Source organism: Rhinolophus ferrumequinum, chromosome 2, assembly GCF_004115265.2.
Source record: "Rhinolophus ferrumequinum isolate MPI-CBG mRhiFer1 chromosome 2, mRhiFer1_v1.p, whole genome shotgun sequence".
Taxonomy (NCBI): domain Eukaryota; kingdom Metazoa; phylum Chordata; class Mammalia; order Chiroptera; family Rhinolophidae; genus Rhinolophus; species Rhinolophus ferrumequinum.
Window position 1 is genome coordinate 10,181,472 of NC_046285.1, and position 25,077 is coordinate 10,206,548.

At 42.5% G+C, this 25,077-nt stretch overlaps 2 protein-coding genes across 5 annotated transcripts in view; one reads left to right on the forward strand and one right to left on the reverse strand.

Moving 5' to 3' along the window:
- MED12L (mediator complex subunit 12L) overlaps positions 1–25,077 on the forward strand; it is a 314,918-nt gene that overhangs the window by 176,553 nt on the left and 113,288 nt on the right. The window lies entirely within an intron of this gene.
- On the reverse strand, positions 1,576–24,226 carry GPR87 (G protein-coupled receptor 87). Its single transcript, XM_033088265.1, has 3 exons — positions 23,961–24,226; positions 8,044–8,175; positions 1,576–2,701 (listed from the first exon to the last, which is right to left on the reverse strand). Exons 2-3 carry the CDS (start codon positions 8,075–8,077, stop codon positions 1,659–1,661), a joined length of 1,077 nt encoding a protein of 358 aa, XP_032944156.1. The 5' UTR covers positions 8,078–8,175; positions 23,961–24,226; the 3' UTR covers positions 1,576–1,658.

Consider the following 25,077-nt stretch of genomic DNA (forward strand, 5'->3'; position numbering starts at 1 on the left):
GGTGGCGACAGCTCATCCTGGGCATTGTGGGGAGGGAGCAGAAAAGAATTAGACTTGCAAACTCTTTTCACATGGGCTGGTGTGACATGGCTATCTTAGCCTAGCTCGTGGCACACAGTTGGGGGAGGGGAGTGGCTATTCAAATGACCAAGTGAGGTATATATATATTAATTCATGTACTGGAGTGCTCCTGGGATTTATGGAATTGAAATTTTGATGGAGAGGTGGATATTTCGATAGAGATCCTCAGATAATTCTTTTAACCCCTTTACTACGAATCCCTCTGCCAAACCTCACTCACCTCCTAGATGGTCACCAGTTCCTGAATTCTGTTCTTGTACCTCCCGAGGGTCATCATCGTTCAGCGGAGTTATTCTTGTGCCCTCGTTTATGCTCACTTCAGCTTTTTAGAATTTTGCAGATAGTTTAAAAGTCTAAATAAAATATTGTACTTTCATATGCAGGTGTGTGCTTTGTCTGTTAACCACGGTGTCCCCTTTCGGTGGCAAATGTGCCTTCGCCCCTCCTTTCATGCGTCCCCAGCTCCTCACACTGTGTGAGCAACACACCAGGCCCATGTGCAGCGCCCGTGCAGCTGAAGGCTTTGGACAAGAATGAGGGCTTACGGGTGTCTCTTAGAGAAGGAGAAAATATGTTAAGATTTAAAAGGTCACTTGTACTTTTTGGACTTGATTTATTGAACTCGATCCTTCAACTTAAGTTTATCTTTTTAAACTAATGATATCATCGATTAAAGGTGGTTTAAGGCTCAAAGGGAAAACTAAGAATTACTAATAATTTTTCTAAAATAAAGACTATTAAATGGCTTTTTGCTAAACTACATTAGCTTGATTACTAACCGAGCTTCCATATTCTCTTCTCTACCCTTAGCACATGAGAATTGAAATGCAGAATAGCGGTAGCGTAATAGCGAACAGAAGTTCAGAGTGTTTCATACAAGATCTACTTATCTTAATATTCAGTCACATTTTTCTTTTTATGAAATAGCCTACATTTAAAGTCGGTTCACTGAATTCAATCTTTCAAATACGTTGCTTAAAAACTATAGCTGAGCCTTCTCCCACCTAGCCCCACACTGCACACGTTTTTCTAGCGTGTCTAAGACATCGATAGGGTCGATGGGCAAAGGATCGATGGCCGAAGGTCCTACATATTCGTGGATGGAATGATAGAAGGCCTAGCAATCAGTATTTACTCAGTTATCCCTGCAAGAAATTGAGCTGTATCGAAAACAGCATGTTCTTTTCCCAATCTGAAACTCCAAGGCTAGAAAGAGTTTTCTTCTCTATGTCTTCTTTCTCTTCTCCCAAAAGTGGCTTCAGAATGGTGCCATTTCCTGGGCTGTGGCTGCCGCTGTGCCCTGTCACTGCTGTGGCTCGTTCTGCCTCTGCAGTCTGCTCCTTCAGCTCCGAGTCGTGAACCCTACCCCTCAGCCACACACTACCGCGCTCGCCTCACTTTTGGGTATGCCTTAATGTTTTCCCTAGTTTCAGATTATCCTCAGATTTCAACCCTTTTAGTTCTCTGTTTATGCATAGTTCAATGGGCTGAAGCAAGGCTAATCAAAAGAAACATTTATTTACACTTTGTACATATTGACTTCAACAAACAAGAGAAGACCCAGTGGTCTTTAGCTTCTACACATCAGTATAATCATAATATATGCGGACTTCTGATCTTCTGACACTTTGCAGTGATCTGATGCTTTCGCTCCTTGTTCTGATATTTGACTTCTTGAATAGCCTTCTTGAAAATGACCTACACATGAAAAAGTAAATTATTGGATCCAAGCACACATTGCACGCAGACAAGAAAAGTGTCATTTCTTTGCAGTAGTACAGGATTTTGTGTGCATATTCATCTAACTGTCTGTCTAAATGACTAAAAGTAAAAGGCATTCTGCACAGGTGATAGGGTAGAAAGCAGGTAAAAAATACAGCCACGACCACCCGAATGCTTTGGTTATGTTTTCGCTTTCGACTAGACTGGCTTATGAACTGCCTGCTGGATTTATGGATGTACCGGGATATGGCTATGTAACATCCGATTAGGATCACCAGCACAGCCACAAACAAGCAGCTGTTGACATAAATGACTGCATTGTGCCATTTGACTCCCAGGGGACTTTTCAGTTTCATGCAATTGTGAATATTGTCTTTAGTGAGTTGACCATTTGTTAGGATGATGTTTGGCAAGGACAAAACAGCTGTGATCACCCAAACACAAATAGATAAAACCTTCGTAAAGGTGAGGCTGTACATGCGAGAGTCCCCAAATGGCTTTACCACTTTGAGATAGCGATCAATGCTTATCAGTCCAAGAAACACGATGGAAGTATACATGTTTGCATAAAATAAAACCGAAGTGTATCTGCAGAGGATAAACTTGAAGTACCAAGGTCCAAATCCTGCATCATGGACTATTCGGAATGGAAAGGTCAGCGTCATTACGAGGTCAGCAACCACTATGTTTTTGAGATAGAATATGAAGCTCGTTTTATTCCTGATGTGGAAGAAGATCCACACCGCTAGACCATTCAGCAAAATGCTTGCCACAAATATAACGAGGTAAAGCACAGGCAAGACGATGGTGTCGAATTCATTGTGGATGGTGGTGTTCCTCCCGGGGCCGTCGCTCGTGTTACTTGGAGGGTGACTCCCTTGGCTGTGCAGCTCATTATCTGTAGGAGAAGGGGGTGACATCACTTAAGTGCTTTGCAGCCAGGCCCCATAGCCTCCTAGGCTCCCTTACAGGTGGAACCGTTGCTATTTTGGGCGAGTTTAAAAATCTTTAGTGATTTACCAAGTCAATTTAGTACCTTGTTAATATTTTGCGTGGCTAAAGCAGGAGTAGCCTCATCCCTAAATCTGCTACCCCCAGCCCGAGATCCCTTGAGTAAAGTGAGATGTTTCCTGTTCTCTGTGCTAACTGTTTGAAAACGAAAATAAATGTATCAGTGAAAATTATCCCGAGGGTAAAAGGGATCCAATATATGGTGATGGAAGGAGAACTGACTCTGGGTGGTGAAAACACAACATGAAATTTAGATGATGTATTACAGAATTGTACACTTGAAACCTATGTAACTTTACTAACCATTGTCACCCCAATAAACTTTAATTTAAAAAATAAATAATAAATGAATAATTAAGAAAATTATCCTGAATTTTAATTGTCTGGTATCATTACAAATAGAATCAACAGAATCTGGCTGCAGAAAATTGAAATTTCCTAACAAGAAAATAAAATGCCTAGCACATGGTTATTCTTTTCCGTGCTCACGGAAATAGCTTTTTTGCTCCATCTCAGTTTTAAGCTGTTTAATCGTAAAGAATTGGGAAAGAGTAAAACTTGGGAGTCATTTTGAATTTTTTGCCCATGACTTTCTTATCGTACTTAAGGAGCTTTAGGGACTGTTGTTAGGAATAGAAACAAAAGAAACAATTATTTTTAATAGTTTATTATCAAGGACAATCTGTTAAAAATAATTGTAGGCTGGTATCTATTTTTCTTTACAAGATTTTACTACATTTTTACCTATTGCACTTAGAGTATAAAATCTTTAAACCTTTCACGTTTGGGGGCATTTTTACTTCATATTGTTAAAGACTTGTACCGTCCCACTCTAGCAAATACTCACTGCAATGGTTTATGAGCATTGGATTTACATGGCAGCCGTGAAAGGGGCCCCTGGGATCTCCCACTGTGGAGTTGAACTGCTGGGCAGCTTCAACTCAGTGCTGTGAACCCACCACCATTTCCTTGCTGTTGCGGTGCTTCCCAGGGACCGCGGCCAGCGCGTAACAGCACAGTGAGGATACTAAGATGAGCCTGTTCCCGGGACAGGAGGGCTTCCTCTGACCAGTGACTTTGTTGGAGGACTCCTCATCAGGCTGGTCCGACCTTCGTCCAGCTTGCTCTGCAGCCTGCAGCCTCCTGCCTGCATTTCCCCTGTAAATCTCTTGGCCATTCAATCACGTTGTGTCATCTGCTCTTTTTGAAAACCTGAACTAACACAATTTAAAACCGATGGTTGCTAGATGGGGGATGGGGTGGGGTGGGGGGTGGGGGTGGGGTAGAAAGTGAAGGGATTAGAAAGTACAAATTTGTAGCCACAAAATAGTTACAGGGATATGAAATACAGTATGGGGAATATAATCAATAATGTATAGATTATGTAGGGTGTCAGACGGGCACTGGACTTATCAGGGGGGTCACTTCATGGACTGTGTAGATGCCTGACCACTGCGCTGTACACCTAAAGCTGATGTAGAATAATATTGAATGTCAACTATAATTAAATATACAGAGGGTGCCAAAAAAATGTATAAACATTTTAAGAAAGAAAAAAACTATTAAAATTATAATATTCAATATATACCAATAACAAAAGATGTACACAAGTCACGTTTGACTTCTGCAATTACAAGAGGTGCTCAAAGTGGTTACCATCAGTGCCCAGACACTTCTGTTTACAGTGAACTACCGCTTGAGAAATGCTGACCAAAGTGTCCACTTGGGCAACTCTGGTATACGTATAGTCACGGGATATAAAGTATAGCACAGGGAATATAGTCAGTGATATTGTGACAGCTGTATACAACATCAGAGGGGTAGTAGATTAGGGGGTTATCACTTTGTGAGGGGTGTAAATGTCTCTTAGGTTGTTTTGTACACCTGAAACTAATTTTAAAAAAGAATAGAAAAGAAAAAAGAAAAAGAATGGCATAGAAGATAAAAATGAACTTTTTAGATGTTACACCTAACACTAATTAAAAAAATGAAAAAAATAATGGGGGCGGCTGGTTAGCTCAGTTGGTTAGAGCGCGGTGCTCTTAACAGCAAGGTTGCTGGTTTGATCCCCACATGGGCTGCTATGGGCTGTGCCCTCTACATCTAGATTGAAACAACTACTTGATTTGGAGCTGATAGGTCCTGGAAAAACACACTTAAAATAAATAAAAGTTTAAAAAAAAATAAAAGAATGGCATAGGAGAGAAGAAAATGAGCTTTTTAGATGTAAGGTTACAAGGAAGGCCATTTCTGAAGTTTTACTTGTCACTAATTAATAGTGTTTGCCATAATTACAGTTGTGTTTTGGAATGATTGTTTTCGAGGTGACAGCATGAATTTACCTCATTTCCCTACACGACAGGCACAATAGTTGGTTCCCTTTTTGAAGAAGTGAAACGGGGAAGATAGCTCTGATGATTATAATCCAAAAACAGGTTCTTAAATTGCTGCCTTAAATGTAAGTGTAGGCTCTTCCTGAGTAATCTTGTCCTCTTTCTGATTCGTTTTCTTCTATACCCTGCGACAAGTCCTTTTAAAAACTGGTTTTCCTGGCTTAAATATCCATACACAGGCTCGTAATTTCTACCTGGACTAGCCTGTTATGATGAGGCCCATATTGTTATTACGCTTTACAAGTTTCAAATGCCTGATTCAGCTGCCACCTTTCTGCTGTTGCCCGGTTCAATATTGACGGGAACAGTATCGTTGGAACCTGTTTTGACTTAATGAAGTCGTTTGACTTAATGAAGTGTTGCGGTCCTGACTACGTCTGCACCTAAGATGCACGTCAGCATCCCTGCCAAATAGTAGGAGCGGCTTAAGAAGGGCAGTTTTACCTGGGATAAGGTATCTGCTTGAATTAATTTCCCCAATTAAATTATTAGCACTCACTTTCATCTAACCCAGGATAAAACCCTAGGGGAAGTGGAGAGAGGAAAAGGAAGTTTTAACCAGGATAAGTGATCCCGCTGTGAGACAGCCTGAAAAGGGGCAGCTGTATCGTCTCCGGAAATGATGGCTATGCCTTGATACAATTATTTACGAATGGTTTTCAAAGCCAATGTAAATACAACTAGGATGGTACACGGACTGTACCACACGAGGCACGGGCTACTTCAGCCCTTAGTGTTTGCTCACTGGGCCCACTCTGCACACCCCCTGTGCAGAGGAAGGCCCCACACTCTGGGGGGTGGTGAGGGATTGTGTGCCCGTGCGGTATATCATTATAGTATTTTAAAGTTTTAATTGTGTAAACAAGCACCCTTATTAAACGATAATTTACTGATCAATTATGGTTATTGTTATAGAGTCTTAAATCGGAATGTCAAAAGTAACCCTTACATATACCCGGTCTCATAAATGGTGACTGTCAAGCACCAGTGGCCTCGTCCACAGTGGGTGTTGAACTGTTTTGTGGCTCTGAGACCATCTGGTGTTCAGCTTGTTAAATGTGCCACCTCCCAGCATTCCCTTCTTTAGTTCACGTGTAGGAGGGACATTGTGAATACAGAACTTCTGAATTCAGCGGAGGGGCCTGGACTTGGTGAGGACTTCATTTGCAAATTCCACGTCTGTGACGCAGCTTAAATTATTAAAGTCTGTTGTGAGTTGTTTTATGAAAAATATGGTGATCTGTAGGGGGGATGGTTCCTAGTAAGCAGGAAAGCCGTCTGTGGGGTGGCTCTCAGAGGCTCAATAGAATGTAGAGAGTTGTGTCTGGTTGATTGATCAGTCAATCAGTTATTTATTTATGGAGTTAAGTCTATGCCATACTTCTTTTCTGCCAGCTACCACCATCATTTTTTCTCTTCTGTATCATTGCCCCCGGTTGTTCCAGAGCTTGCGGGTGTAATTCAGAAGCACGTTCCTGCTCAAGAACAATAACCATTAAAAGTGAGTGGCTTTCTTCACCCAGGCAGTTTTATCATGTTGTTCTTCTCTGTCATTAAAGAATGTGGCCAGGTTAAGGAACACTTTTAATGACAGGTAGCTTGGTGACTCAAGAAAAACTAGAGGCTGTGTTTACAGTGTAAAGGCTGTTTTTTCTCACATACTCCTTGTTTACTGGGATGTGATTACCTGTGTTATTTCTTTAGCATAGAGTTTAATACAGAGAGACGATCAAAGGTAAAAATTCCTTTGTTTTTCTCTCCCCTGTTCCCCCTCCCCAACTCCTTTTAAATTAAATTAACCAAGGCAATGACATAAGCACTGGCGTTCCATAGTAAGTTACCATTTTATGCCAGTGCGTGTAAGACTGGTCTGTGGTATGTGTTCGGTGGGTGGGCTGGGCTGTGGCTGGCTGTGTTTGTGTGTAAAGGGGACTGTGTGTGTGCATCTGTGTGTGCTGGAGAAATGTGTGCGATCTGTAGCCAGGTAGAACAGACCGCATATGGCTACCACATTGGACTGTGCAGCTGAAGGGTCCTTTAGTCATTGCAGAAAGAAAGGCCTGTCTGACAAGGCTGGCTTAGTCGCTTCAGGACTTTGTAAAGTGGAATAAACAGTCGTCATTGTACTGGACCTTATGAAAGTTAAATGCTCTGCAAACACTTCGTGCACAGTAGGACTTAGCAGGTATTCACTCTAACTTAAAGCACTAATTACAAGTTGTCTCATGAATGGCAGTCACATTATGAATGACAGAAAAAGTGGTGAAGACTCTTGTCCTTTTGCTTTTGATGAAGCTACATTATTGCTCATTGGGGCGTGTCACTCTTGGCACAAAATGTGAAAGTATCAACAAGATGTCAGTGTTCTACCTGCCAGGTGGGAATGAAATACTAAAGTCATGCAAATTACAGGGTGTCACCTCCATGGCACAGTTGCCTTGTGTGATCATTTTCGAGATAGTCGCCCAGTAGAGCAGGTAGACACTGTCTTTGGCCTCCTGGGGAACCTCAGTGAACCTTGGTTTAGACTTTTTACATCTGCAAAGTCATGGTTACTCTAGGTATAAAAATCTTCCTCAGCTGTTACTAATGTCATCTTTCTTGTCCTTTTAGCGATGGTCTCTAGACGAAACAAAGTTTTTAAATAAAGTGATAGCAAGTTAAATTTCCCTCAGTGATGCTGTCCTGCCCGTTTGCTGTTTTATACTTAATGCTGGCTAGATGCTATTTTGTTAGTTGGTTGGGGTGACCTATAAAACCCCCCAAATGGCCACATAGTATAAATAACAGTTCTTGATCAAGTGAGATTTTCTTTGCCTTCTTCCCTCTGGCTTACCTGGTAATTTTGCAAGCGTCAAGTTGAGCCCCATTCTTTAGTTGTGATGAAGTATAAGCAAAAATACGTGTCAGGAAACACTCGGGGACGGTTGAAGCAAGGGTTCAGCATAGGTTATTCCTGGTTTAATTTCTGGGGGGAAAAAAGAAAAAAAAACAGTTGGGAAGGAGTTTGAATACACAATGTTTTGATCTTTTCAGTTTATTTATATCTCTGTATAGCTCTGTCTATCTATCTATCTATCTATAGATCTTTGTATGTGCATGCGGCCACAATTCAGAAAACATATACTCTTTGGACATGAACGACTTGGCCACACAAGACTTGTCTATTTTTGTGTCCTCCTTTTTTTGTGTCCTGCCATGAAGACTGGACTGTTTCTGTGTAGGCTCTCCATTTGAATGCCACTGTGTGGCTGTGGGAAAGTTACGTAACGTCTCTGTGACTCAGTGTTCTCATCTCTGAAATGAAAATGCTAATAATCGTGCTGTAGGATTGTAATAGGGGTTATGTGAGATAATCCCTTAGGCTCTTATCGGAACCTGCGCCCAAGAAGGCACTCGGGATGTGTTAGCTTATGTCTTCCCATTCTTGCTTCTGCCTCATGCTTGCCCACCCCTCGACCTGAGCACAGGTAGTAATTAAATGCATACAAGTATATGATGGAACTTACACAATTGGAGATTGCTAAAAAATATTAAAACTCTAACACTGATATGTAAAAGTATTCTATAAGCTCAAACGCATTCAGCATCCTATTCTCTATTCTTACAATCTCTGGGGTTCTGTTTCTGCCTTTACATTAACCTGCTGTGTGACCTCTGGCAAATCACCTGACCTTTCTGGAATTGGACTTTCTGGAATCTGCAATGCTTTAAAAAAATCGCTGTCAGGACTCACATTTATGTGAGCTTCTATGTTTTCCTCAAACATAGATTCCCGTTAAGAATTTAATATCACTCGAATGTTTGTCTTGTAAGTCCCTGTATTTCTTTGTGGCAACTATATTCCATCCAAACTCAAAATTTGAATTTGGGTGAATAGCATTGAAGTGATTGATGTGTGATTTTGGCTAAATACCTTAACTTTCTACGCTCCAGATTCCTTACAACATTTCTACAAAGATTAAGTGAGATCATATGTGATGTTTAATACTGTAAAACATAATTTCTCCCACTTCTTCAGCAACCATGTATATACTCTGTTTTCTGACTTCACTCAGGTATTGATCAGAGAGAGGTGCCGGGAACTGGTTTGGAAAGTATGCTGCTGAGGCAGACATGCTTAGGGAACGGCTTCCTACAGGGGAAGTCACTCTGTTTCTCATGAAATGAAACCATGTGAGTCTTTCACATCCCTTCACTGATCCTGCTCGTATACCACACAGCAGCAGAGAGACCCCTAGTAACCTCATGGCCCCAAGAACAAAGCCATCTTCTGGCTGGTGTAAGCAGTTGCGTTTGCTGAGTCAGCAGGGAAGGAGCACTCTGGAGGCAAAAGGGTGCTTAAGAGTTGGGCCGCAAGTGGAGAGGCACTTGCTTCTTTTTCTGTTCTTTGGTCTTTTTCTTCTGTTGCCTCGTATTGCGTGAAATTTAGGTGCTGGATTTGGGATTTGGTGGTAGATGGAAAAAATTGTTTCCAAATTTCTAGTGCTCCCACCGCAAATCATGTCTTTTGAGAGTTTAGACATCCTTCTATCTGTGCCTCACCTTGAATTCCTACAGTATGTGGTACATAGCGGTATTCAAAAGGTATTTTTTGGTTAATGGAGCATAGATAATCAGGGCCGTCAGATTCCCTCCTTTTTGGGTGCCAGTGTTGCAGTATTTTTAAAATAAGACAAAGAGGTGAAATCATAGTTTTTATTTCTTAAAGCTTAATGGGAGAAAGATTAAGGCAACTAATTTTCTAAACATAATGATCTTTAGATTTCAGTAAACCTTTTTTCTTTCTTGAATATAGCTTCTCATGAAAAGATTCCAAGATATTTACTGACTAACACATCTTTAATTTTATGTCTCTCTGTTCCCAAGTTATGTGGTTTTCCTCCTTTTGGCTTCACTTACACCTTACTCGATAACAAGGATTCCAGTATGGCTTAATCCCACTGGCAGGGGAGCAGGACCCAGAAACGGGTGAGAGAGATAGCAGACCATGACCCATTAAACAGGACACAGAAAAGAGACTGGTAGAAAATATTTGCATACCACATTTCTGATAAATAATTTATATTCAGAATATACATACAAAGAACTTGCACATCTTCCTAATAAGACGAAAATAACCCCATTTTTAAAAATGGTCTTAAGATTTATATAGACATTTCATCAAAATCTCACGAAGAGATGTTTAGCATTATTAGTCATTAGGGAAAAATCAAATAAAAACCACAATGAGATACAATTTTACATCTACTGGAATGGCTGTAAATAAGATGATAACAAGTGTTGCCAAGGATATGGAGAAACAGGAACTCTCATACATCACTGATGGGGATTTAAAGTGATATGGTCACTTTGAGCACAGTTTAGTAGTTATCATATAACCCAGCAATTCCGCTCATAGGTATCTACCCAAGAGAAATGAAACCATATACCTATGCACAGACTCGTATGCAAATGTTTATAGCAGCATTATTTGTAATAGCTAAAAGCAGAATTAAGTCAAATGTCAACTGATGAATGGATAAACAAAATGTAGTATAGTTATATAGTGGACTACTGCTTGGCTATAAAAAGGAATTACATACAGCTATAATATGCATGAAACTCAAAAACATTTTGAAAGGGAAAGAAGCCAGTATAAAAGATTGCATACTATTTAGATGAAACACCCAGAAATGGCAAATCCATAGAGGCAGAAAGTAGATTAGTGTTTGCCTGGGCTCGAGGTGAAAGTGGAGGTCGCTGTGAGGGTCTGAGGGATCTCACCGAGGGGATGAAACCCGGATTGTGGCAATGGCTGCACAACTGTACGCATTTACTAAAAATTGTTGAATTGTACACTTAAAATAGATGAAAATTATGGTGTGTAAATGATCTCGATAAAATGAGAAAGAGAAAAAGTACACAGAAAAGAAAAGGAATAGAAACAATCTAGTAATTCACTGTGCAGTAACGGATGAGTTTTCAAGACCAAGGACAAAGCCATCATAAGTGCATTTCCTGTCCTCTGATGGACGTGCAGGACATCCACAAGGGTCCCACCTCTTGGTAGGAGAGGGGCGCTGTGTAGCCTTCGGTATGACGCATTCGTGAGTCTTTTAGAATTGGGTCCAAAATCCAGACCCTGGATACAGGTGATGATTTGTACTTTTGCGGGATCCATGTTCCCATTCTCTTATGTGGTAGAGTTGGGTTTTAATCAATTCAGACATGGCATTTGGATTTTCTGGAATCAGATTTGCTAGCCAGATTTGGGAAATGAGGTGTTTTAGTCTTCTCGACTGGCTTCTGAGAATTCCCTCTTGCCTCCTCCATTCTGCTGTCCTACCTTTTTTAAATGAAGTGTGTCCCGAAATTTAGGCCCGAGCTCCTCATTGTTCTTGGCTCCGTTTTTCCAAGAGTGCGCATGTCTCCGTGGGTGCTCAGCCGTCACCTCTTTCCCATCATTTCTCTCTTCCTTTCCCCAGACTACAGTCCACTGGCGTGGGCTGTACGCCGCCATCCCTCAAGCTCAGCATCTCTGCACTTGAGCTGTCTTCCCTTTCTTCAACAGAAACCACTTTTTCCCCCTCCCTGTTTATGAATATTTTCTTCATCTCTTAGTTGACACAGTTTAAAACCGCAGTATGTACTCTACTGGATAGGTCTCTCTTCCTTGCCCCTCATCTAGTCAGTCACTTGTCTAGTCTGTTTGTTCTGTTAAAAGACCGTCCCTGTTTGCCTGCCCTCGCCTTGCTACTCCCACCATCGTCTTCCAGATTGAGGCCCTCCTGGTCTCGTGTGGGCCACCATGCTGGTCTCCTCATTGGTCCTTCTGCTTTTTGTTTCATTCTGTTCAAATCGCTCCTGCTTCTTATTGCTAGTTTTTTCTAAGTAGCCCATGTAGCCCTGCCTTTCTTTTGCTTTCTAATCCTGAGTTATGTGGCAGGGAAATTTTCGTTTCAATTATTAATCCAATATATGGAGTTATTTTTGTAATGCTGAGGATCATGGAATGTGGAGGCCAAGTTATGCTGGGTTCTGATAATTAGAAGCTGGCAGTAACTTTGGGGAAATCTGCGTGTCCCATAATTAATCTTTGGAGTCATGAGGGCAATAATACCTATTCTGTGGCATCATTATGAGGTTAAATCAGAACATGCATTTATACACTAAGTGCTTTAAAAAGGTTAGTTTTTGCTTGTGTTATTTTTAGTAATCCTTGCCTAAATGAAATTCCAGGGCGTTTTCGTCTGACTGGGCGCTGTCTGCACAACCCGAAGTGCTGCCTCTCAGTCGCGGTGACCCCCGGCTTTCCTTCACACCCATTCCTGCTCCTGAGCGAACGTCTTTCTCCCCTTCCTTCCCTACCTTACAAATCTCTACATACCGTTCAGTCTCTCCTGTAAAGTCATTTACTAAGAGTCACGTTCCAGGATCTGGGATTACAAGGATGAGGAGGGGACATTTCTGCCCTCGAGGAGGTTAGAGTACAGAGTGCGAGGTTTGGGGTGTTGTGGAAATACAGAGGTACACCCTGAGGGGAGGAAGCAGGGATCGCGAACGTGGCATGGCAGCTGTGATACCTGAGTCACAGCAGGTTTGCTGGAGGCCCGGTGGGACAGGAGCATGTGGAAATGCTGAGTGGCCAAAGATAAGGTTCAGTAATCGGCCGAGAGATGATGATGACACTGAGTGATGGAGAGATGTGACGGACTTGAGGAATTAGTGGTTGACCAACGTTGGTGCAAAGGGAGGCGTGTTGGTGGCCTCCCAGGTGTGTGGCAGTAGGTGTTGGTTTCTTTCCCTGATGCTGGGGCCCACGAGAGGAGGAGCACATAAAGAGAGTTGATTTCAGGACGCCTGGATAGTATCCATGTGAAGGTGTCTATGAAGTATTTGAAGATACAGGTCTGCAGCCTGCAGGAGTACTCCTGGCTGGTGATGTAAATTTAAGGCCAAGGGAAGATCAGGGATAGAAGAGACTATGGGAGTGGATGAGGTTCCCCGGGGATCCTGCCCAGAGTGAGACTCGGGGAGGGCTGATTTGAATGCTTCTAAGGAGGGAGCCTCGGGAAAGGGGTGTACCTGAAGGAGCGGTCAGAGAGTTGGGAGGACTGGCAGGAGAGTAAGGTCACCTGAACCAAGAAGAGAGTTGAAGAAATGAGAATATTGCGAAGCAGCTGGCACAGCTGCGCAGGGTAGGGGCAAAATCTTACAAGTTCCTGTTGCATTTCCTAGATTCACAACAGAATTTTACTTGGTGATTGGTAGGTTGGACACAGGGTGAAACGGTCCTTGCCACCTTTTTTATGCTGAGACTGTTACGTGGCTTGTGGCCTCAGCCAACCTTGTTAGGAGCCATTTGATGGATCTTTTTGCTCAGAAAGCCTGCCCTGCCTTTACGTTGTCTCTTAGCCTCATTTGCCTGCTCCCTTTCTGCACCATCTGCACTGAAGCGTCAGGCTCCCTGTACGGTTTACTGCGGAGCAGCTATGCGTCCTCTGCATGTCCCAGCACCTGCGGGTGTTGCAATGAGATTGCTTCAGCGGTAGTAATGGGCTTGGTTCCAGGGCCTCATTCATGGGTGGGAATCCTGGCCTGCCACCTACTGCTCCGCAGCTGAGAGCTGATGACACTGCTCAAGAATGTGATGTCTGTGGTAGGCCCAGGTTTTACAGCCATTCCTGAGGTTAGATGGTATCCGTGCTTAGAGACCGGGTTGTTTTTTTGTTTTTTGTTTTTTGTTTTTTTTCAGCCACTCATTGATCTCATCCTTTGACTATTAACTATGTTGCTACTTTGTTGGTTAATAAGCTCACTCTATAAATAAAGATGGTGGAAAAGGATTCGCATGTTCTCTGTGTCTCCTTTATCTTAGACTTTGAACGTGGTGCTTGATGCCCCATGCAATTCTCAGAGCAGCCCTGTAACCTATGTGTTCTAATGACCCCATGCCAACCCCCAGGTGTGGAAATCCGAGGTTCAGACACTTTAATTAAGTTGCCCTGAATCACCCAAAGACTAATGGGTAGAGTCAGGATTCCTAACCGATAGGATCGAAACGGAATCTGCTGTTTTTTTTTCGGTTACCCTCTCCCGGAGTAAAAATAACATTCTGGGGGTTAATTTTGGAAGGCAGGAAATGGGAGGGAGAATATAAGGCAGAGGCGCGGTTGGTTTTCCCTGTTAACTTCCTGAGGGAACTACTGATCTTCTAAGCTGGAGATCTACTTTTGTTTAGTCTGACCAATGTTGAAAACATCAGGAAATTTCACATAAGAATCAGATTTGAATCCCGTTTCGAAAAATGAGATGTGCCAACACCAAGCATGAACAGGCCAGCAGCATTAGCTGGATGGGAGCGTGCAGTCCAGTGCACCAGCTCCCAGCATTTTTGTGGCATCCCCGGGCCTCCTCGTTCCTGAGCTCCTTACCTGGCTGATCCTACACACACGGGACTTTGCAAACCTTGCTCCGTTTATCATTTCATCTCATGTGACTACATTTGATCCATATGGATCATCAAATGTTCTCCTTTCTTATAAGTATATCTTTTTTCTTCTTTTCTCTGCTCCCGCCCCACCAACTCCTGGTTTTTCCTGCCTTAGCGACCATCACTTAGGATTCTTTGTGAATGATTTTCCTGGTACCTCTCAGCAGCCCCCACCCTCTGCCAAAATAGTGGCCGGAGGTCATGTTTAGCTCCCACCTGGGAGTTAATTAATTGTCACTGTTGAGCTTTTTCTTTCTCTGTAGCCAGCCCTCTGCTTCGGCCTTTCAGTGCAAACCCTACCAGTTGTATCGATGCTGCACTGCTGTTATGGCTGGGAAAACAGATGCCAGGGCTCAGGAAGGAAAAGTTCATCAGCGTGTGGAGGAGGAGCTTCACCCAGCAGGGTGCACGCCCAAGGCTCCCTGTTGCCCTGGAAAAGCAATGGGAAGATGTGGGGGGAGGGCGGGGTGAGCGTAGGCGCCCAGGGCATGGAGGCTGCCTTGGGCGCACAGCCTTGCTTTCACAGTTCACTGGGTCCCCTCTCAGCCTGGGTGGGGAGCCACTTGTGCCCAGGTAGGGGAAACTCCCTCCTCAGCAGGAAGAGCCGGCGAGTGTGCCGCCTGGCCAAAGCAGTGCCTTCAGGCTCCCTGGCTTCCCAGGTTCTCGGTGCCCTTCAATATGCAGACAATCCATTATCCAAAGATAAATGCTAGTTACATGCTTGCTCCCTACATGCAGCTGTTGATGATTTTTTGGACTGATTACTTGTTGATGGTGGTTTTCCAATGACAAGAGTTGTAGTGCAGTCACCTCTAATGTGTCCTCCACTTTGCAATTTGTTCTTTAGAAGCTCACATTAGAAGTGGTAAGAATTTCGGATCTGAGTTTGTTTTTTGTTGTTGTTGTCGTCACTTTCTTACGGAAAATCTTTACCACACTGACATATCATATGGGTTGTGACAGAGTGTACATCTGTAGTCCTTACATCTCACTGGTGAAGATGTGATGGTCACCAAAGCCATGTAATGTGCAGCTTCTGCTGCAAGGTACAGCCTCTCTTGCATTTTGGAATCACCTGTAACCTAAGAATCTCAGTTTAAACCTGCCTGAGTGAGTTAGTGTAGTGAGTGTGAGTGTGTGTGTGTGTGTGTGTGAGTGACAGAGAATGAATGTGTTGTGTGTTCCAACACTGCTAAGGTACAGTTTGGCTGAAGGTCTTGGGAAAGACACAGGTTACCTCACTGGGTACAATTTACTACTTTTTGTAATAGAATTAGGTCACAGTGTTCACAGAGCACTTCATTAATGCATGCTTGGAGTCGGTATCCCAACAGTGATGGAAGGCATGGCACACAGCCCGTCAGGTTTTTCAGGCACTGCCCTAAAATTCCCTTTCCCCATTTATGCTGCTTGATAGCTGTAGCCTACAATTAGGCATATTTTGGTTCACCTTTAGAGGTGACATTTTTCTCAGTTGATCTCTGATGACTTGTTTTTTGTGTGTGTGTGTGTGCGCGTGCGTGCGTGTGTATGGGGAGGGCGGTGAAGAGGTGACACAAACTGGGTTGTAATCTCCCTGAAGACAAAGTCGTGTCTAATGCTTCCGTGTACCCTTAACCTCCAACCTGCTTATTCCTTCTGTATAGGTGAGGAAGCTCAGCGAGATTCCCAATGTCACACAGCCAGTGAGAAGCAAAGCCAGGAAACTAGCTCCAGTGTCTGTCACCCCAGAGCAGGCTGCTTCTCGTGTGCTGCTTGGCTTGATTAGCAGAACCTCCCAGGTAGCCTGGCCGGTGACCTAGACCTCAGTTCAGTAGGCAGGCGTTAAGTTTTTGACTGCATCTTTGAGTCTGTGACCCTGGGCAAAGCATTTACTTCTCAGAGTTTGAGCTTGCTCATCTGTGAAAGGAGGAAATAATAAACCTGGCCTAGCTCCCAAAGGTGCTGTGAGACTGTCGCGATAATATACATGCAGTCAATTTTATATGATAAGTGATACTTATATACAGGTGTAATTCATGGCAAATATTATCTTTTTTCTGCTTAATAGTAAAAGTCTTATTACTCATATAGTCAGATTTTATAGTTTACTGAGTTGAAATACATATTTTTATGTTCTGTTTAGGCAAAATCTAATTTACATGTAGCTAAATTCTGGATTATTGATAGAGAGGAGGCTGGTCAGAAAGGTTAGGGGTGACAATTTTTATCATCATCAAACCCTCACTGTTTCTCATTTTCTCCTTGAATAAAAACAAGAAATAAATATCCCACTCCCACACATATGTGTAGTAAAAGGATCTGGCATTACATATAATGCATTTCATGCTGTACATACATTTGTATACACATATACACACACACAAATAAAATTTTCTGCTCTCAACTGCACTCGCATTAATTATCTTATTTTTCAAACAATGCTTCTCACACCAATGGGAATATTTGAATCAAAATAATTGTGGGTTGATGTAGGAAGATGATAATTGGTTCAACGAGGAGAAATAGTAACCAATGTGTTTGAATTCTTATATTTCCCACGTGTCTTTCTCTTGCCTGTCACATTGCCTCACTTAATGTCCCTCGTCACTCCCGCCCTTACTGGCTCCCTTCCTGCCATGTACAGGACACAACTCAAGCCCCTCTGCAGGTACCCTCATGACCTGCCCTTCAGCCTACCTGCCCACTTGGCAGCCCCCACCTCCCGCGCCCAGCCTTTCCTATCCATTTGGCCCTTTTGTGCTGGAATTCCAGTCTCTCCCGACTCTGCTCTGCTCGGCAAGCTCCTCACACAATTTCCAAGTCCCTCCAGCTGTTGCATTGCCCTTTCCTGGTTTGCCTGACTTCCTGAGCATCCCCGCAGCCTTCTTGCTCCAGTCCCACACAGTGTCTGCAGGCACAGAATCAGAGCTCAGGTAACATGTGACTTAGCGGTAGCCTCTCACGGCCATGGCTGATTGTGGCCGGCATCTGCCAGCATTGCTTTTTTACCGCCACGAATGTCCTCATTTGCCTTCTGAAATGAAAGAGGGCAACCCTGGAAGTGTTGAGAGAGGAGGAATTGGCAGTTGATCTTATGTAAGAATGGCCAAATACCAAACACTCGTCCTCTGATGTTTCTGCACAGCTCACAGTGTGTGAAGTGAGAGGACCGGGTGCTGTCAGTAAGGAAAGTAAGCCAGGTATAAGAGGGAGTGATCAGCAGTACCAGATCTGGGCCGAGCAAATGAAGCTTATCTGCAGGTCACAGTGTGCGCCATGTAACGTCGTGATGGGGCTGCCCCAGGGCTCTCCCTTGGTTTTCGGCCAATACCTTGTGCGACCTAGAGCCTTATTACCTGATGGCTGCTCCAAACCTCTCCCTCCGTTTGACCAATTTCCCCAATTTGAGGGGTTTTTTCCTACTTGAAATTGATAAGCTTTTGTAAGATAAGCTTTGAAACAATTTACAGGATTTTAGAACGTAATGGCATTGTATTTAATTTGGGAGGACTACTCCTTCAAACACTCTAAAGTTTCTTCTTCCTTGGTGCTGATGTGTTAGGTTGAACCACATGGAAATGTTGTTTCGACAGGTCAAAATGGCATTTTCATATGGTTCAACCTAATACGTCTAGCACCGGGGAAATTCTGATAATTAGAATCAGGTCTACTGGGGAAAATGGGGCAGAGAGGATTTCGTAGAGTAATTATGATGAAACAGCAATACGATGGAAATATGGAAAGTGTGCCACATACGTGGTCCCATTGTGTTGTCCCAGCAGCCCCCATAAATGGCTTTGGTTGGACGGAGTTGAGTGGATACCCCCAAGCATTCAGTCGTTTTCAGTGTGCCTGCTCTTTGGATATCAACACAACTTCAGTTTTCTGTGTGAGAACTCATGAAGGTTCTTGTAGTCTGCATACTGAGGCTAGTGTCCCTTTAGGCCCTGCTACTGATTTCCCAGAACGGAATCATTCTGCCTGCTTGCTTTTCTGTTGGAATGTTTACATAAGGTCGGTCAAGTAGAGAGGAATGGATGCATTTGGTTTACATCAGATAGATAGAGATTAATGCATTTGTTGAACTAACCTCTGCCATAGCATTTAATTTCCCACCATTGTTTTTCTCAGACTCCATTTCTCTTATTTAAAAATCATTTGAACTTGCTTCAGACTAAGCATCTCTGTAAACTATTTTACATCTTTTTTGAGGGAACTAGGCAGGGTCTAAGTAAATAGCCGTGTGACTATATTGGAGAGAGGGCTTGTCGGGTGTGGAGTAAATTGGGTTGTTACTCATGGAAGAGGAGGGGGAGGCAGCATGGGAAATGCACCGTCTCCGGGTGGGGGCTGGGCTGGGGAAGAAAGTCGAGGGTGGAGGCCTTGGCCTTTGCCCCCCTGGTTGCAAGACTGTTATGTTGCTGGGAGTATCTTCCAGGATGTAGAAGGAATGGGGAGGCCATCAGAGCACGTGTTAGTGTACCCAGCTTACACATCAGGGGCCTTCAGCTTCGAGCACTCAGACTCATTTCTGCATTGAGCAATTGTTCAGCGTCTGTCAGCCCTGCAGTTTCATACACTGTAAAAACTGATGACCAGCAGTTCGTATCCTGAGTCCCGGAAGGCCTTTGTAAAGGACTGGGTGCCTATCTGATATGCATTATTTGTGGGTCTTAGGATGAGAAATCAAGTAATACTTGAGGTATTGTACTGAGTGGATACTTCTTCATTTTATATATGGGGGTATATACGTTTTATTGTTTGCAGTGTGAAATTAGAATGAATGTTTTAGGGGGAAAGGACTGTTGATATTTAACATGTAGTAGTTTTATTTGTTCAACAGTGATCATAATACGCTAATACATTGATACAGTAGTTTACCTTTTTGTTGGCATCTACTATTCTTTTATTAGTTCATTTTGCTACCTATAAAATGGGTACTGCACAGTTTTGAAACAGTGCAAAACTTGATTTCATTAAAGGTTTCATTGTTCAAGTCTTTAAAATGCTTGGTTGAAGCAACCAAAAAAAAATGATTGTAACTGTTGCTATTTAAGGATCCTATATTCCTGTGAGCACAGATTAGCTATATTGCACCCAGCTGCGAGATGACCGACTGTCCAGTAAATACATCCAGTAAACAATTCATTTTGTTCTTTGTCTAATTTGTTTTTTCGCTGATTTACCTAAATTGTTTGGAGAAGCCCATTGATGATTTATTCTCAGTTTCATTTGAGTCTGGCAGGTACAAAGAGGAACGAGTTTGGACAGGTATGTCATCCACCCTAAAAGGAGTGTGGCCAGCCCTAAGATACCTGCAATCTAGAGGTAACTTGTGTCCAGGTATTATTTTCTTGGATCTCTTCTGTCAACTTTCATCCTGAGAGTCACACAGCTGAGTGCTCAAATTTGTGCCAACATCCCAGGTAGTCAGTGTTCTGTTACCACTTTTCTTTCTGCAGCTAGATCATAACTCCTTTATTGCACAGGGCTCTAGAATTGTTTTGTTTCTGCTACCCTCCATTATGCTGCCTTGTGCTTTGGAAGCAGCCAGGATCTTGATATATTTAGCAAAGGGTACCTACCCTCCAGACTCACGGACTTGAAAAGAAGAGTTTCTCTTTACCCTGTGTTCTCTGGAGACTGGCTCTGGTGGCTGAAAGCCAGTAATAGCTCTAACCTGAGAGCATGTTCAGGCTGCAGGCAAACCTTCCTCTGGCAGCTGAAAAGTCTGTTCTGTCTTGTCAGGCACAACAACAACAATATGAAGAAGCGAAAGGGTTCAGCAAACGCTGATAATATTACTGTATGCCGAGGACATTCTAAATTATTTAGATATGTTTTCATTTATTAAAAGGACATTGGATTCAAATTGCAGGTCCGCCACTTACTTGGGCAGGTTACCTAACCCCTCTATGACTCAGTTTCCTCTCCCCTAAAACATTCATCATAGGATTGACTTGAGTATGGAATGAGGAATCACCACAGAATTACTTCACTCCGTCCTTACAGATCTTTTAGTGGAGCTTGGTGTGTATGAAGAACTCAGTATTTCCTTGCTACCTGAGTGGTAGTAAGAATTAGTACCCCCAGTTTTCAAATGAAGAAACTGAGGCTTAGAGAATTTCCTTCAACAGACATGTGCCAGCTGTTGGTAGAGGCTAGAGCTTGCCCAATAGTGAGGGGCAGAGCCTGGAGTGGAACGCAGGGCAGCCTGTGTGCTGCCTCCTTTCTGCTCCTACACACACTGGTGTTCATAGGCTGATGAGAATCTCATGTCTCCTTTGGGAAAACTAGGAAGTAAAGGAGCTCCAACTTTGTTGCAGCGCATGATATACCCAAGACATGGGTGTCTACTGCAGTCAAGTAGGACGGACGGTAAATAAATCACAAATCTCTATAATTTTACCTATGAAACTACCCACACAAAAGAGGTCATTACTAGCAAATAGTGAGATTACTCAGTGTTTTAAAAAGTACTAACAACATGGTTGACTGCAGGCAGACATGGTTCAAGGTCAGAACTCCTCTTCGTCCTTGTGTACCACTAAGGCCTTCATTTGCTCAGCTGTAAAATGGGGGTAACAGCTGTATACACCTCAAGGTTGTGTGAAGTTGTGTTTTTTTTTTTTTAAATAATGTATGGTAAAATATGCGGTAGTCTTGGGCATATATTAAACTATCAGGGTATGTTAATTGCTTTAGTATTAAGGCTAGAAAGACAGTTTGTGCCATATGAATTCTAACATATTTTAAAAATTCATTAACTAGTTACCTTTTCCTTTGAAAATAACAGAAATTAGGATTAGAAATTGTCTTACAAGAGAAATTATGGACTCGTTGGTGTGAAATGACTTGATGGGATCCCTTCTACCATGTGAAATTTAATCAGTGCTCTTCTTCACATGCATTTTAGTGTAAATGTTTTTATGCTTGGTTAATAAGAATGTTAATGAAAGATACAATATGCTAATTAGGTACAGATGGAGAACAAATGTTCTGTTCTGCCCGCATCTGCCATATACGTTGGTAGAAAGTTTGGAAATCGTTGCCAGGTCAGGTAGGAGCCTGGCTTTAACCATCGGTCTGAAGCCCAAGGCTTGCGTCTTATTTCTTGTCCTCTGTGCAATTCACCTCACCTAGTGTTAAATCACATGAGCACAGTGGCCTCTGCTCTCCTGTCTGCTTCAGATGTTCACAACTGTAAGAACTGCAGTTGGCCCTTGCATTGGTATCAATCTATAACTTCCTACCTGAGGAAGTAGGAGGAAATCATATTCCTCTCCATCCAGCAGAGGAAGAATCTGCCACCTTAGAAGGTTGAAATTTGATTAATGTCGTGTAGCTGGCTGGTGACAGACATGGGGAGGACCAGTTCTCCTCCTCATCGTTGGCTTATCCAGTGTCCCGTCCAGCATCCCTGTGTTTGGTTCTCGCCTTGGGTCCCTGATAACCAATCATAGCACCTCAGGACATCACCGCAAGACCTCTAATGCCCATGAAACCTAAGCCCCTTATTTTACTGGGACTGATGGAGGGCAGTGAGCTCCCGGGGAAGTAAGATGCTTGCCCAAGACACACTGATGACTTTTGGCACAGTCAGCACCCAAACCCCAGTGATTCTGCTGAGTCCCGAGCTTTCTGCCCAAAAGCAACCCACTGCCCCATGCCTGTGCCCAGGACACCTGCCCCGGAGACTGGGATGCTCCCAGGTGATTCTACCTACAGTTCACTTCCCTTCTGTCCAATCCCTTTGTTGGGCTTGTAGAGAATTTCATGGGTTTTCCTAGATTCTCTCCATTTGCAGGCATACAAAGAACAAATGGCTGTTCTTGTCTCCTCTCTTAAATTTCTGTGGCATTTTCTCACAGTACAGGGCTAAGCATGAAATATGTTTCGTTCTTAAAGGATGTGAAATCTTTAGGTACCAGAGAAGGAAGAAAAGCAGGCAGATTCTGAAGGGCACAAACACCATGAACCTGCACAGTAAAAACATCCACTCTAATTTCGCCTCTTTCTCCTACCCAGATCCCTGAAATGCACTGAACCCCCTCAGCCTACCGTCCCTGGCTAGGAAAATTTCCTCTCAATTTTTTCATAAAATAGTTATGATTTTGTGACTAATTTTTTTCTCTAGGCTACATTCTTCAATATGACAGTCTGCAGTCTAACAGCTGCTCCAGCCCCTTCTCTCGGCTTAACCGACACACACCTGAATTGCATTTCAAGTAGGTGTTGGAAACAATAGTCTAACGAGAGGGTTTTGCTGAAGGACGAAGAGAACACGTCTCCTTGCTCCCTAAGTTCAGGGAGGAAAGACTGTTCATCTCAAATTAGCAGAAATAATAACGAAATAAAATATCAACAGTGTCTGGCTCTTTCCCCACCCCTGCCATATATATGGTCATAGAGAACCAAACTCGTTGCGTTCATTTTCCTCGTAATTGGAATCTTTCATTAGAATCATGAAAGAAAGTTGTTAAAAATGTTAATAGACCTAACATGAAAGCAGATTCAACTTGAGAATGTGATATAAAATTCTGTAATAGATAACTCTTAACCGAACAAATCAACAGCCATTCTACCTCAGGCTCACCTACTCTCAGAGTCCTTATTATAACTTAGCAGAGTTCAAATCTCCATGCTTACTTCTTGTTTTCCTCAGTGAATTGAAAACTTCCCTAACAGTCTGAATGTAAAGCAGAACCAAGCTGTTTGTCAGTTGCCGGGCAGTTTTGTCAGTGCCTTTCCTGACATGTTTTAACATGATCTCTTAAGGATTCAGAATGAGGATTGGCCTGTTCTTTGTGGTACAATGAAAAGATTAAGATTCTTCTATCAAAATGAGGCAACCAGGACAGAAAAATCACCATTTTTCCTTCCAGTCTCTTTTTAAATAAAATGTGAATAAAAGATTATAAAACAAATTTAAGTTTTGGGTCTTGGGAAACAATTATCAGGGACTTCAGACTTGACTCATCTAACGAAGTAAATGTGATTTTTAAAAAAGTCACTTAACAGAAGTGGTTTCCAAAACATCATTTGCACATTGGAAGGTGCAATACACAGTCCACGTTTTCTGCCTGCCTGACTTGGAAACTCCATGAAGGGCATATGGCCCCTTTCGAAAAGTTGTGCGCCCCAAAGAGGACGTACGTATCTTGTTCAGTTAGCATTCTTATTCTACTGTTTCTTCAGACCTCAGATCTCAGCAGAAGTGGAATTAATCTTAAATCAGTGCTGTGTCCTATCAACCACGGCTTTTAAGACAATTAAAAAAAAACTTTTTTATTTACCTTTCATTGCGGTAGCTGGCTGTCCATTCACCTGATACGGGTGTCTTCAAGTTGAAACAGGCTTCTCTACTCTAATTAAGAATAAGCTTTGAAACTAAGGCTGGCGGGGATGTGGGTTTTCTGGTAAACCATGAAAAAGGCACATTTTTCTCCTCTGCCTGAGACGGTAGGTGCTCCCCTAGCTGCCTGGAGGTTGTCCTTTGGGGCACCCTTTCAGAGTCTCCTGCTCAGAAACAAGTGGAGTGAGTCACATCTAAGAGTAGGTGAGATTTGTAGGCTGGGGAAGAGCATTTCCTGAACCTGCCGGAATCCGACGGTGAGTCACCTGAAGGGAACACTGGCGCTCAGGCTGCCAGAGGATTGTGGAAGGAGAGGGGGTGAAGTCTCAGGTGGGGCCTGCTAAATCCGAGCCAGTGCCTGGTCCTTCCTCTTCTCCTCCTCTCCTTCCTCTTCTTCCTCTTCTTCCTCCTCTCCTTCCTCCTCTCCTTCCTCTTCTTCCTCCTCCTCTTCTTCTTCTTTTTTGGCTTCCCATGGCTAATTAGAAAATATGCATTTACAGCCTTTTGTTCATTACGTTTTGGCGAAAAGGAATCAAAATGTTTTATGAAAGACAGTCCTTTAAAGATATTATCCTACATATTATTTAAAGACTAAAATTAAAATGTGTTTACATTAGTAATTGGTAACTTTGGAAACCTGTAGTCTTATACAAGAGTCTAATGAAATCTGTAGACCGATTTTCACAAATACACAAATATAAATATTCAAAATATTTTAAATAAATTGTTGAGTTTACTGAATCTTTTGAATTTCCTTCTGAAACAAGCTTGTTTTATTTTAAAAAGAGTAATGATAAAATCATATAATCAAGTCACTTTTTATTCATAGGTAATTTAGAATTTTCAGATAAAAGTCTCCAAAAAGATTCTAAGATTTTCTTGAATGCAAGATTCAAACAAATAAGTTAAAAAAAAAAAATTCATCAGTGGAATCAAAACCTGTTACTATCATGAAAATAATAATGAAAGGTGGAAACTTTTTTGAAGTTAGTAAATCAGTAATAGATTTACTTAGTGTTTAACTTATGCCTTAAGGAAATAATGTATATGTACTGCAC